Here is a 13,760-nt window from a genome sequence, read left to right on the forward strand (position 1 = left end):
GTAGTTCAAAAGTCATCAATTGAAGCCAATGCTGCGCTCGTAGTTGGTAGGGCCGAATCAATTTTTTTCCAATTGATCTCGCGAATTTGCTCAAGAGATGCAGAACTTGGAGAGTTAGGTAGGAACCTTGGGTGACAAATTACCTGGTCGAGCCGGGGATGTCCGGCCCCTGCGCAGCTAGTGGGGCAGAGGTGGGGTATTGCTCTGCTTCCAGGCTCTGACGACCTGTTATCGCCGGTGTGCTTCGTACTGTGTAGGTACCTGGCGAAAATATTATCGCCCAAATGTGTCAGGTGAGCAGGCCATTGCTTCCCGTTATCGGCTAGGAGTAAAAAGAAACAAAGGGGAGCCCAATTGACCAGAGAATGGTGGGATCAAGAGTCAGTCGTTCTGGCTTCTCGCCTTCGTCGCAGCTGTGCAGCCGAGCCGGCCTCTGATTCCCTGGCACAAGAAACCAACGGCGGCTGTGTAACTCTAAGACAGAAGCGGGGAAGTTGCTCATCAGGGGCCGTGTATCATTCAAGCCCATTCGAACAATTGGACCGTCGATCAGCCGGGACACACGTCACACCTCCTCGAGAAGTGGCACTGTTTCCGTTTCATGCGGCAATCGCCCGAATCAGGTGGGGTACCGACAAGGACGATACCCAGAGCGCAAGACCCAAAGATGCATCCCCCGTCTCTGGCCGGCAACCCTCGAGTCCTTCGCCGTGGAAAGCACCTTAGGACTTGGTATCCCCGGCAGGGCCGGATTGTTTCCACAATTTTCGTGCCGCTGCCGATTTGGAGCTTCTGCTTGCTAGCCTCCAGCTTATTTAAGGAACCCCGGAGGGCGAGTGTCATGGCATCGAGCGGGGACTGTTTGAGTAAGGCGGCGAGCTGCAAGCACTCTAAGTTGAGGTGGTTCCGCTTAGCCTGGATAGAGGAGAAAAGCGCTGACAGGATGTCCCGCACAGCGGTCGACGCCACTCTCAGGGGTATGGAGGACATCGTCCTTTTTTGTCTTTAAATGGCCCCACGGCATGTCGGAGATATCACGGCGGGGGGGAATGTCCTGGTCGATGACCCTTAGTGGCGTTAGGAAACCTTTAAATGTCATCAATCTCTTGTAAGGGCTTGTCGACGTCCTCGGCTAGTGTCTGATCGTTCGCGCAATGGTGATTCGGGTCGCCTCGATATCATCCTCAACAGCAGTGGCGGTCTTTAAAGCCGGCGAGCAGTTATCGCTCCCAGAACGGAGTTTATAAATACTATTCTCTTACTACAACCATCCAGCTTAATCTACCCCTCGGTGAAATGGAGCGTACGTTTTTCGAAACTATAGAGGTTAAAATACCTGACTGTGCCACCCACGCCCACGGCCTGCCCCAGTAAGTGTGAAGCGAAGCTTGGCGATACCCACCGTCCATCCCGCCACAGCCACAGTCAGTACATCCACCCAACCACCGAGCCGACGACCGCCCTCGCCATACCACCAGATACGACGACCAGCCATCGCGCAGGGCCGACGCCCTGCTACGCTAGTGCCGTCGACGGCCTTTGGCCGTCAACTTACTAGTATAGCCAGCCTCACATACACTGTCAGCCATTCCGAAGAGAGAGATGTATTCCGTACGCTAGAACTACATAAACAGCAATCATCTACGCATCATAAATGTCCCACTGCTGAGCGTAAACTTCCACCTGCGCAGGCGTAACCAACTGCAGAAGACATCGGGCGATATCCTCAGCGCGCGCCGCGTGGTTGGCGTTGGCTTGAATGCGCAGAGCCTGCAAGTCGAATGTGCTGTCAAACATGACGCCCTGGAGGGTCTTGACGCGGCTGACGGCGACGTACGTAAGCCCTGCCGTGAAATCCCTGTCTGAGATATACAGTACAGCCCTGCCAAGCGTTGCACCCTGCGACTTGTGTACCGTGATGGCGTAGGCGATCGTCAGAGGGAACTGCGTGCGTGTACAGTTGGTATTACCCCTGAGGAAGTCCCTCTTGCTGCGAAAGATGGGGACCACGCCAGCGAGCTCGGGGTCGTCGAAACAGGGAGGACCAACGTACTGATCAAACTTGATTAGCACAACAAAAGGAGGCTGCGTGCTGGTATCGGCGCCAGTCCGCCACGCGAAGTCGTAGATCGTGCCAATAGACCCGTTGACGAGACCCTTGTCGATCCAGATGTTCTCTGTCAGCATGACCCGGGCACCAATCACCAAGGGGATCTTCTTGTGGAAATTGCCAGCGTCCGCCGCCTCAACTTCGCTAGCCTTTGGGCCAGTATTGTCAGCGACAGCTTGGTAACAGGGCAGGTTCAGACCCTAAGGTGGGTAAGGTTATAGTCGTTGACCTGGCTGTTCCGCGGATAGATACGAAGGGCATCGTCAAACGACCTGACCTCCTCAAGTGACAATGCCGCCTGCGCCCGGGTCGACAACAGTCTCCATTGCTGAACCGTAGGGTTGTTATGGCGCAAACCGTCCAACGCATTCCTGGAGCCCACCTGTGTTTCGCCCTGCTGTCTGACAACCTCTTTGAGCTCGATGGTACGGTCGAACGCCCGGTATATGTTGCGACCAGCGATCTAGACTGCACCCAGCACAGCGTTGTTGCTATACAGCGCCCTCTCCGCAACAGGGGGTAGCTGAAAGAAGTCGCCGATCAGGACCACGCTGCGGCCACCAAACGGCTGATCACGGTACCGGGGCCAGATCTCGCCCATCCTGTAGCTGATCGATGCCAGAAGCCGGAGCCCAATCATGGACTTCTCGTCGATGATGAAGTAGAGGACGTCCTTGAGTTTGGCCTGCAAGTTACCAAGCTCAGTGGCGTTGAGGTTGTTGATGTCGCCCTTCTTGCTCACCGGTAACCGTAGCAGCGAATGCAAAGTACTGTCAGCGATATTGTTGGCGGCAACGCCAGTCGGAGCAGCCCGAACAACGGGCGAAGAATAGCCACGAGCCCGCGCAAGCTGGTCGAGCCGGGCAGAGAGGAGGCGGATAACATGCGACTTTCCGGTACCACCTCTACCGTCGACCTGCAGAAGGATAGGATCCGGGTTGTCGCCGGTCAGGTAGGCTTTGTAGTGTGCCTCGAACATGTCGAATATCATACGCTGTTCAGTGTTGAGACTATCGGGCGCACTCGCAGAGAAGTCTCCAACCTCCACTTCACCCACACCATGTTCGGCCTTCTTGAGCCTCCAGAACTTTGCCCCGATGGGTTCAAGGTCAAAGTAACGACCAACGTGAGGGTCCCACGAATGCAGTATATCGATGTCACGGTTGCCGAGGATGTCGATATCCTCCTGCTCAACCGGGCGATTGGGCAGCTCGGCGGCCAGTTCCTCCCAGTCTCGAGGTTGGGGCTCCTCGTCAGGGGCATCTTCGAAGACATCCTCCGCCTCCGGTACAAACACCTCGCCGTAATAGTCGTCCGGGTGACGGTGGATCTCGAGGCAGTACTCGTACGCCTGGCGATAAGTGTCAAAGACAGAGCCATCGACCGTCTTCAAATCCTCGGGGTTACGATGGACGTGGTTGAGCATCAACTTGACCCGACAAAAGTCCTCGAACTGATTGTCAGCCGCCCCTGGGTCAGACTTGTAACGTGGAAAGTAGTTCAACACCCGTGGCTTTGCACGTCGAATCCGACGCCACGACTGCGGGCCCCGGGACCAGTCGATGTTCGACAGAAAGTCAAAGTAGGTAATGTCGTCCGTCCCATAGCTCCAGTCGTTCGAGATACTTCTGGTACTGGGACCGTACGGAAACCGCCTGGTTCTCTGGTCGAATCATGGTGACCTGATGGGGGTTATACGGACGACAATCCACAGTCCGAACCACCCGAGTACCTTTTTGGAGAGGAAGATGCATCAGGAGGTGACAAATCTCCTGCGCTGACCAGTCTCGCTCAGAAATCAGCTTGTTCATAAGCTTCGAAGCAAACGAAACTAGCGGATCACGGTTCGAAATCCGGGGCAGGAGCTCGCTCGCGAGCTCCTGGTATGATTTGCTCTTGGTCTCCGCCTTGGAGCAGTATTTAGCGACGTAGTTGAGCACTGCGTCAACGCTGGTACAGGGGTTGATGTCGGTGTTGGCAAGCCAGCCAAGAGTAATAGTACGGTTGTAACCGTTAAGACGCGAATCGTTCCGGGCGCCGTCAAACATCCAGTAGGCCGGGTTCATGTCACGGGTGACGTAGGCCTCTTCGTGGTGGCTACGAGGGAAGTAGAACCGACAGACCGGTTCGATAGAAAGAACACCACCAGGTAGCTTCTTTCGGCGTAGACAGTATGCCTCGCTGCAAGCGTGCCGCTGGACCCTGTTGACGATCCTGGACAGGGTATCAAAGGTTGGCTGTTCGTGCTTAAACAACTCGATGATCAATACGTTCGCCTCCCCTTGCATCATCACCCTGTTCGGTTCGGGGTTCATCGCCGTGATAGAGAAACCCCAGCGGCGGGCAAACTCAGCCCGCCCTTCATCATCCTCCAAGTCGGGCTGAACACTGCCAGCACACCAGTATAACCCGTGATGGTGAGAGCTACCACGGGCGTGCCACTCGAAGCGGCCCCAATAGTCGACGATGCCAAACTTGGGGATCAATACGTGGTCTCTAAAAGCGTTGTACCGCTTGAAGAAGTGGTAAGCCGCAATGTATGGGTTGTCCTGGAGGTTCTGCCATGAGATATGCTGCCGCGCCCGTTCAGTGCCCTGCTTCCACTCGTCGTAACGCGGCATATGTCGCGCAAGGCTATCCCAGTGCAAATCAGCCGGGCTGAAAGTCATGAACATCGCCGGCATCCCCAGGGCATAGACGTGGGCAGTGAGCTGATGGCCCTTGCCAGTCCAGTAAGCCCGAGTACCACGGAGGGTATCCGCGTGCTTGACAATGGAGTTAAGAAGACGTTGCGCCTCAGGGGCATTGGAATCAAACGCTGCCCGTAGCTCGTCGAGATCCACCTGGGTTTGGTGGGTGTGTCGAACGAAATAGGAACTCTTCGCATTGACGGTCGACCGCATCACAGTATTGAACGCTACGAAACGGAAGCGCGGATGCCGGGCGAAACGTCCATCTCGATGCCACATCGCATGGTAGAGATACTCTCTATAGGTGATGGACCGCACCCGGGGCGCAACGAACTCGGCTCGACCATAGGGAAAGAGTGTGGGAAAAGCCCACGACAACAGGGGTTGGGACCGGTTGAACTCATTCAACGGTGTCCGGCGAATCTCGCCCATCTCAATGTAAGGCTGAATAGGCGGTTGTTCGGGGTGCTGCGACTGTTGCTGAGCGTTGATCTGTTCCCGGAGCTGATCAAGATTGGCCTCCTCAGCAACGATATTGGGTACGGCGGCTTCGTCAACCAAGTGAGACTCGTCGTTGGCTTCAGCGACCACATCCTCGATATCAACAGGATCAACATCCTCGACTGGGAACTCGTCCATCACACTACCACCATCCTCCGGAAGTTGGCTCAGCCTCTCCTCGCTGATGACGATGTCGCGGTAAGCAGGGTGGTTCGCCTTGAGGAAGGCTAGCCACTGACGAATGTTGCTCTGTTTGACAAAAAAGCGACAACGGAACTGACGTATAACATGGTCCTGCTGGGCGAAGTTGGTAGGCCGCAAGACGATGACATCCAGCTCCCGAGGTAGCCGTGGTAACTGGTTGTAGACTTTGCCGACATCGCGGAGGAATCAACAACATGCCCGCGGTATTTGTATTGTTGGCCCCGGTAGAGGAAGACCTCCACATGGACATGGACGCGCGCAATGAGCTGCTCCTCAATCTGGGAGAGCGGTGGTAAGTCAGGGGGACATCGCCGAAGTCAAGATCGTTGTCGGCCGAATAAAACAGCGGCTCTTCTGGGCGCCTCGCCCTATCACGACTTATACAGCCAGTGCAGATCTCTCCCTGTAGCTTCACGTCAAACCACTTCTGTTTACACAGAGTGCATTCGACCATAGCCTCCTTGGCCATCTCGGCATTGAACTTCTGCAGCCGGACCCTATCTTCCATCGTGATAGCGTCGGCCGATAGGTCCCCATCAAAGACCGGGTTGGGGACAGGCTCTACCGCTGGAAGTTGAAGTTGACTCTGAGACTGAGATGGAGAGGATGCCGCTGACTGAACAGAGCTCCGGCGTCCAATCGGCCCCCGGCGGAGAGGTAGCATCTGCGACGGTGTAGTGGGCGTACTGAACGGGTTGCTGGACGATAGCATATCCGGTAGAGAGCCGAGAGAGCTGAGACTGGTGACTGACGATGCTGGGTCGAATTGAGCCGTACAAAGGCGACACACGTCCTGCCCTTCGCCATGAGCATCGCGGAACTCAGACCGCTCGCGATCCACCAAACAGCGTAGACAAGTCTTGAATTGAGCAAAAGGATCTCTATCTACGCTAGCATTGATACAGTAAAAGCAAAAGCCAGTAGCTGCGTCAAGGAGGTTCAGAGGCCGAGCCATACCACATGCGTTGCAGACAAAGTAGGGATCGCCAGCACTACCGGGAGCAATACCCACATTGTCGCTGGGCTGGGGGTCGTCACCCAGACCATCACCCGGGCTATTTTCCGGGCTATCTCCCGGGCTGTCTCCCGAGCTGTCTCCCGGGCTGTCTCCCGGACTATTACCCGGGTCGTGATGCTCGTTGTCGTCTTCGTAACCATGGGCACGTCGGATCAGCTCATCGAGAGGGGGTGTAGCCGACGGAGCTATGCCTTGACGGCGCTGTACGCGATGACGACGTTCAATAGTAGAGAGTTCACGTCGGGAGGATGCGGTGGTTGGCGAATCCTGCGAGAATTGACCACGGCGAAGAAAGCGAGGGGTATGGCGAACAACCGAAGATGCCGCACGGGAGGCCGCTCGCGAGATGTATTGTAAAGGCCGTGGGCGTGGTGTTTGCGGTTGGGCTGAAGGGGGGGGAACAGCAGGTCGGGGCGACTAACCCACAACTTGATGACCTGCCTGTACGCCGACGGTCGGATACCGTACCGGTAATGGTGATGGCGCCTCCGAGCGCCGTAGATTCTGCAAGGATGCCATCAACCGAGGAACTGCAGGGCCGGGCGGCGAGATAGCTGGCGATTCCGGCCGCGGGGTGATGGGAGTGTCGAAGAAGCCTTGCACTTATGGGCGCGCCGGCATGGAACGGCCGATTCTAGACTTTTCTGGCGACGACAAGTCGGCATCGCCAACGGTACGCTTACCAGTGATGCTTCCAGAGATCCTCGCGAGCATGCTAACCGCGGTACTGGATCGAGCTTTCTACGGCACTGTTAGACGGTGGACACGGGTTGTTAACTGGGTGGTAAGACACCTGCGCCGCTGCAACTCCACGGCAATCCGAACAGTTCACTGTCGAACCACCACGCTTGCCGACGAACTGAGCCATATCAAGCGTTCTCTTACACTTGCGGTACTGACGGGTCTCGCCATCAGGAGGGTCCGGTGCATCAGAAGGCGGCTGCCTCGCATTGCCGCCCGGAGGTGGGGGCGGGGGCATCCCGCCCGGTGCGACGGTTGCCATCGTTGTGACTAGGCGACGGTTAGCGATACTGCGTAGCTCGTTCAATATGGACGACTTGCATATGCGATCAGAGTTGTACTGTAGATGGTATCAATTGCGATGGGCAACAGTAGTGCGATGTGGAGGAAAATTTGTGCAAGAGGTTTGGTCGGTCAATTTGTGGGCGATTTTAGCACCCCACGCACAAAAAGTCTTGCAAAAGGCAAGTACGATACACCGGACGGAAGCCGCATTCGCAGTTCAATTACGTAGTTCAATCGCGTCCTCTGTTGTCTTTGGGGGGTGGTTAACAGTTGTCTTACAATGGCGGCTGCGCCTACGTCCTTGTCGATTGAGAGGCCAATTTTTATAGAGGGTTAGTATCTTGATTCGAACTTGTAATCTCTTGAGACTTGTCGGCTTCTCGGTCGTGGTAGTCGGCTTCTTGAGAACTTAGGGGGGTATCGCAGTCTTGAGTATGGGGCTGGCCTCTTGATCTTGAGAGTATCTACCCAGGTTAGACAGTTACAGTCACGAGGTCACTATCTAGTTTAGCAACAGGCATTGCTATACCGTTGCGCTACCGGGCGTCCCCAACTGCGCGTCCGCAGTGCCCAGTCGGGCGGTGGAAGATCAGTGTCGGAACATCTACGCCAGAGTTACGTCCTCGCAGGGGGACGTGACGGAGGGCAGGGGGGGATCCACCGCTGGGGCAGTCGTCACGTGGTCCTGGACCTCGGGGACGACAACCCCGGCTGCAAAATCTGCGCCCCCCTCATTTCCAGATAGAAGAACATGATCCAATTGAACCACGAATGTAGCACGTCCCTCCAGAGAGAAGGGATTTGCCCTGTGCTTCTAACGCTATCGCGATACCTGGTATTCCCTACAATCAGAGTCTGATGGTTATATACTACGTCAACTGCTTGAGCTTCAATCGCGTTGAAGCTGAGCTGCGTCGACTACGTTGACTACGTTCAACTGCGACAACTGCGACAACTGCGACAACTGCGACAACTGCGACAACTGCGACAACTGCGACAACTGCGACAACTGCGACAACTGCGACAACTGCGACAACTGCGACAACTGCGACAACTGCGACAACTGCGACAACTGCGTCAACTGCGTCAACTGCGTCAACTGCGTCAACTGCGTCAACTGCGTCAACTACGATCAAGTCCAACTACGTCAATCACGTTCAACTACGTTGTCAACCGCATCAACTATTATCAAATTTCATAAGCTTCTACAGATGTACCAGGGGGCTGCCGCCCCTGGACCCCCTGCTTTTTTGCCTGCGGCGCTCCCAACGTCACCCCCAACCCCCACCCGCCCGATGTGTCGAGCCACGGAGCCACAACGCCAAGTACGCTAAGTACGCCAGTTCTGTGGCATCCAATCGCTCCTCGAGAAACTCTGGAGGATGAGCCCAGTAAATGAAACGAAGCGTTCCTTCTTCGCTTCCTCAATCTACATTGTACATCTCAGAGACTCATCAATTGAAGCTTCGCTTCAATCAACAACGTTGGTAAACTTCTATAATCGCGACCTAGGAGAGTGGCTTAGTACATTGATAATTGGGGTTAAATGTTGGTAGCTCTGATTAGGCAATCTGATATAGTATTACTAGTATCGAGTTACTGGGAACTACCGGCCTACGGTAGTGGTGTACTCTTATAAGAATTGCAACACTTCCTAGTTTTGTATTTATCTTCTAGTACGCTAAACTTGACGCGAACTTCCAGGGCAGGAATGATAAAACGATGGCTAAAGTCTGAACAATTCATCCGTAACGCTGTGGTCTTGCCTAAGGCGCCCTGTGGCCGTAGCAACTGCTTCCTCGGGCCACGCAAGTCAGGGAGACGGGAAAGTCAAACCCCAAACTCACCGTCACATCCCTTAGCACCCTCTTCTTCCCCAACAGAACCCAGGGCACACAGTACACTCCTCCAGGTTCCAGTTCCCAACGCCGAAACCCCCCTAAGCCACTCCCTTCTTCTGCTTGGCAATAATCTCAGCAATCCTAGCACTCTTCCCTTCGAACTTCTGCGTGCTCGCCTCCAGCACCTCCGCGGACCTCCGCAGCGTGGTTGCGACGAGTTGAGGGGGGCATACTTCGAGGAGAATGTCCCCCCTTTATGTGTGGTAATGAAGCGAGGGATTTCATCTCGGCCTTGGCCTGGAGAAGCGAGCTTTGGATATCTCGCACCGCAGCACTTGCGGCGTCGTAAAAGAGAGGGATTTTCCCCAGCAGCTTCTTGTGCCCCTTGATCTCCGCCCCGGTTTCTTTTCCCACGATGAAGACCCACAGGTCTTGGAGGACGGTGTGAGTGGAGGTGCTGCTGAGCCCCTTGATAGAGATGGCTGAGGTTTTGATGTGATCGAGGTTGGCGTGGATGTTACGGAGTATGGTCAAGAGAGCATCTGCTTCATGGAGCAGCTGGTCGATTCGTTCCGCAAAGTAATCCTCGGTATTTTTGATCAACCACTTTACTTCCAGGCCCGGGCGATATATCCGGCGTCAGTCCCGCCAACGGGTGTATAGCCGCTAGTACACGATCTAGACCCGTCGCAGCCGCCTCTTGTGGTTTCACTTGGACTTGGGTCTCTTGCGAAACTCTATCGAGCACGCTGATGGTGGATATGTCCTGCGCCCTTATGACACCAACGGTATCATTAATGGAATTCGTGAAGCTCGCAAATAGCCTGGAATATAACGTGTTAGTGGAAGTGGTGTGCAGATGGGTGATGACCGGTGACATACTGGGCTGTAGTATCTGTATCTGCTCGCAGAGAACCCAATGCCTTTCCTAGTTCGAGTTTATCCTCCTCTGGTAGTTGGCTGGTTTCAACGTAAGAACTAAAAACCACCACGGCTGTGGAGATTCGAGGATCCGACATCTGAGGCACGAGGCTGTAGTCTTAGCCGACCTGCTTCATGGCACCAGCAAACCCCCCTCGGGCCTGCGGTATCCCAGCCAGGAGGTCGGGGGTTGGCAACCCCAGCGGCTGGCATAGCACGAGCTGGGGGACAACGTAAGGCGTAGCGCAAACCACAGTCGATAGTGCGTCCCGGCGGTGGTAATAGACGAGCAAGGTGGTATAGGTGACGCCCAGCCATGCGGCGTAGGCAATTAAAGGCCATCGGCAGACCCGGCCGAGGGGCTTGAGCGGGTTGGAGGGGCTGCCGAGCCAACGAGCCACCCGAGGGGGGGCATTGTGCAGTTTGCAGAGCCAGCGCAAGAGAGTCTGCAGGAAGGCCCTGAGAGATGTTGGGAGGCACTGATAGGTAGAAATATAATGGAGGAAGTTTCCAAGAAGAGCACCGGCGACGCAAGGCTTATCGACTATGGTCAACCACAGGAGCAATGCGCACCAGGCCATGAGCAACGCCAGAGGCCCCCCCACCACTTTTGTTCTCATCAGCGCTAGGAAGTCCTGGTACACGGCCCAAACCAGTCTCAAAGTGAGATACAAGACCCCCAGCAGGGACAAGACCGAATAGAGCGGGCCCAGCGCCCGAACCAAGACAGGTAGAACTTCCGCAAATAACAGGACCAGACCATAGGTCAACTTCCAAAGCGAGTAGGTAGCAAGGATCCACCAAATCGAAAGTATTTTATCGATTGGATCACCCATGCCGGGATGGAAGTCGGGCGTGTCAGGCGTGTCAGGCGTGTCAGGCGTGTCAGGCGTGTCAGGCGTGTCAGGCGTGTCTAAGGGGAACGGAGACGGCGTCCGGCTACGGGTCGATGGCGTGGTCGACATGGCAAGGTTGGCCTTGGGCAGGGTACGGGCTAAGTGACGCGAAGCTAGAGTGTGGATAGATACTTTCAAAAACTCCCTACATGGGGAACTGTTGCGCGGTGCTTTTGATTGGCGGCAACAATAGTATCAGAGCCTCGGAAGCAAAACTGCATTGAGTTATGAGTACAAGGAACTCCAGCTATTTTTGTACATGCCTTTGTGGACTTCATGACGAGAATGCCCGGGCATCCATGATGTCTATGTCCCCGGGCCTAGAGACCCAAGACATCACCATAATATAATGCTGATGGGAAGTTAGGCACGGGTAAATCAGACACGGCAGGGAGGGTTTCTTAATCAATAGAGATTGTACAGTCCAATTTGGTACTTGAGGTATCTACCACTTGCTCCATGGCCGGTGACTTGAAGTTGAGACAATTGTGAATAGTCACAAGCTACCTACCTACGTGTACCCAGGTACCTACCTAATCACTGTGTTCTCCTTTGTGGCAGTGTCGGGAACAAAGGAGACGAGATACGCCCGGTTATTCTAGGATATGGGGGAATGAGAGGCTTACTGCAGCTGGTACGCTACGGGATGCAGATGACCGGTTTTAAATTGTTTCCTTGGTCTAGCTGAATCAACATGCTGCGATGGCCGGTACTTGTTGTCATTACAAGATGAGAAAAGCGCCGTGGGTCTCCTCACATCAAGGGATCTCGTCATGGACCACAGGAGGAGTCGGATGTTCCAAGGGACCAGTGAGGGCCACGAAGAGATCCGTGAAGATGATCCATCAATACCCTCAGCTTTCATGCCAAGCCAAAGTTTTCGGCTCCAAAAGTGACTCTGCAGTCCGAGGCTTGTCACGGATGACGCCCATATTAACTTTTAAACCCAAATCGGGTAAATGGCCATGTTGGCCTCAACTGGGCCGGCACAGGGACAAAGGCTGCGCAGATTGAGATAAACCAGCCCTTCCCATGACAAATCCAGATTTCACATATGCCTTCCAAGAGAGGTACTGGCACCGATGCGTCGCTGAGATCTGACTCGATACCTAAACAAGCTTTGCAAAATTGCAGGGGGCTGTTGTCACCGTGCTCTTCAATTCCACTACTACCACCCATCGATCAATCATCAGAGGGTTCGCACTCTCGCTCTATCGCCCTAATGGCGGTGTGTGGACATCCTGCCCTCCACTCTTAGGCCTCACCGCATCCAGAGTCCTTGCTTGTGCATTTTGCGCAGGGGTTACTAAACCCCGGCCACCCCGGCGCCAACACATCCCACCTCCCGACCTTCCCCTACCTATCTTACTCAACATCCTCGAACACTCAGGTGAACGAGATTACCCCCAAGTCAAAGCTTCATACCCTCGATTTGGCTAACGGGAAATTGCCAGCGCCATCACATTTCTGCGCTTGACCGGACCACAACGACGCCGTACCAGCACCTAGCCCAAGCCTGGCGTAGCGGCATCCGCATCCCCCACCCATTGGATGCTCCACGATTCGAGCCCTCACCGCCCCGCCGCCATCACCCTCACCCTCACCTTCACCCACCGTTTCCGAGTCTCCCAGAGAAGAACGAGCACCTAGCAAAAGCCACAACACAACCATCAACAGCCCATCCCCGCCGAGTTCTAAATCTCCGATCTCAACTCCCTCTCCCGCCGTCTCAAAAAACCACTCTAACCCCCATCACCAAACCCCCCCACCGTCTCAAAACTACACCCACAACCCCCCCCCCACCACCACCCATAACCATAACCATCACACAACAACCATGATCCTCGACATCAACCTCGCCTCCCGCCTCTCCGCCCGCCTCTCCGCCCAAGACGAGAACCAGCTGCTCAACCACATCTGGATGGGCCTGCTCGGGGTGGAAGCGCTGATGGTGCTGGGCGTGGCCCTGCCTGCGATGGCGTCCTCCAGGTTGTTTAATTTGTTTACTGCTGTGGGGGGGAAGAGTATGAAGGGCATGGGTGGGAGGAGGGGGTCGATGGAGGGTTCGGTCTCCATGGTGAAGGGGGCGGTGATGATGGAGGGGGCGGGTTTGGGTGAGAGGGGTGTGGTGGTGGTGGGGGGGTTTTATGATGGGGAGGGGTTTTGGGTGAGGGAGTGATGGGTTTTTTTTGGGGGGGGGGGGGGGGGGGGGGGCAATGTCGCGAAACGCTTGAAAAAGAGATACAGGAGGGGACATTTTCCAACCCGCCCGCCCCAACCAAACCATAGGCAAAAAAAGCAGAACGGTTCGTTCCATTTAGAACCTCAACGCCTTAAAGCCCAACTTCAAGTCTTCCGGCCGCAGGCAAAAGTTAAAAGGAAAAAGAGAAGACGTAAAGAAAAGTCTTTTCAATGCCGAGGAATAAGCCAGAGAGACAATACGCAACGCCTTTCATCTTATCACAGCCGCTGTCAAGGAACAGGTTAAAACCAATCGCTCCCGATTCTATGATCCGTTGTCCCATCTCGATTTCGCTAATACATCGTGAACGC

At 55.0% G+C, this 13,760-nt stretch overlaps 3 protein-coding genes across 3 annotated transcripts; all 3 read right to left on the bottom strand.

Annotated features, from left to right (window-relative positions):
* Positions 1 to 1,641: 1,641 nt before the first annotated feature.
* On the bottom strand, positions 1,642 to 7,526 carry CHGG_08870 (uncharacterized protein; the record flags this gene model as incomplete). The annotated part of the gene is made up of 7 exons (XM_001226796.1): positions 1,642 to 2,310; positions 2,580 to 3,590; positions 3,757 to 5,517; positions 5,583 to 5,783; positions 5,957 to 6,072; positions 6,193 to 6,909; positions 7,244 to 7,526. 7 exons carry the CDS (start codon positions 7,524 to 7,526, stop codon positions 1,642 to 1,644), a joined length of 4,758 nt encoding a protein of 1,585 aa, XP_001226797.1.
* Positions 7,527 to 9,531: 2,005 nt separating this feature from the next.
* Positions 9,532 to 10,931, bottom strand: CHGG_08871 (uncharacterized protein; the record flags this gene model as incomplete). Its single annotated transcript, XM_001226797.1, has 2 exons — positions 9,532 to 9,948; positions 10,440 to 10,931. The coding sequence occupies 2 exons, from the start codon at positions 10,929 to 10,931 to the stop codon at positions 9,532 to 9,534; spliced, it is 909 nt and encodes a 302-aa protein (XP_001226798.1).
* A 1,847-nt stretch (positions 10,932 to 12,778) lies between these two features.
* Positions 12,779 to 13,283, bottom strand: CHGG_08872 (uncharacterized protein; the record flags this gene model as incomplete). The annotated part of the gene is made up of 2 exons (XM_001226798.1): positions 12,779 to 12,853; positions 13,038 to 13,283. 2 exons carry the CDS (start codon positions 13,281 to 13,283, stop codon positions 12,779 to 12,781), a joined length of 321 nt encoding a protein of 106 aa, XP_001226799.1.
* Positions 13,284 to 13,760: the final 477 nt, after the last annotated feature.

The sequence above is a fragment of the Chaetomium globosum genome, genomic scaffold (genome assembly GCF_000143365.1).
Source record: "Chaetomium globosum CBS 148.51 scaffold_6 genomic scaffold, whole genome shotgun sequence".
Taxonomy (NCBI): Eukaryota; Fungi; Ascomycota; class Sordariomycetes; order Sordariales; family Chaetomiaceae; genus Chaetomium; species Chaetomium globosum.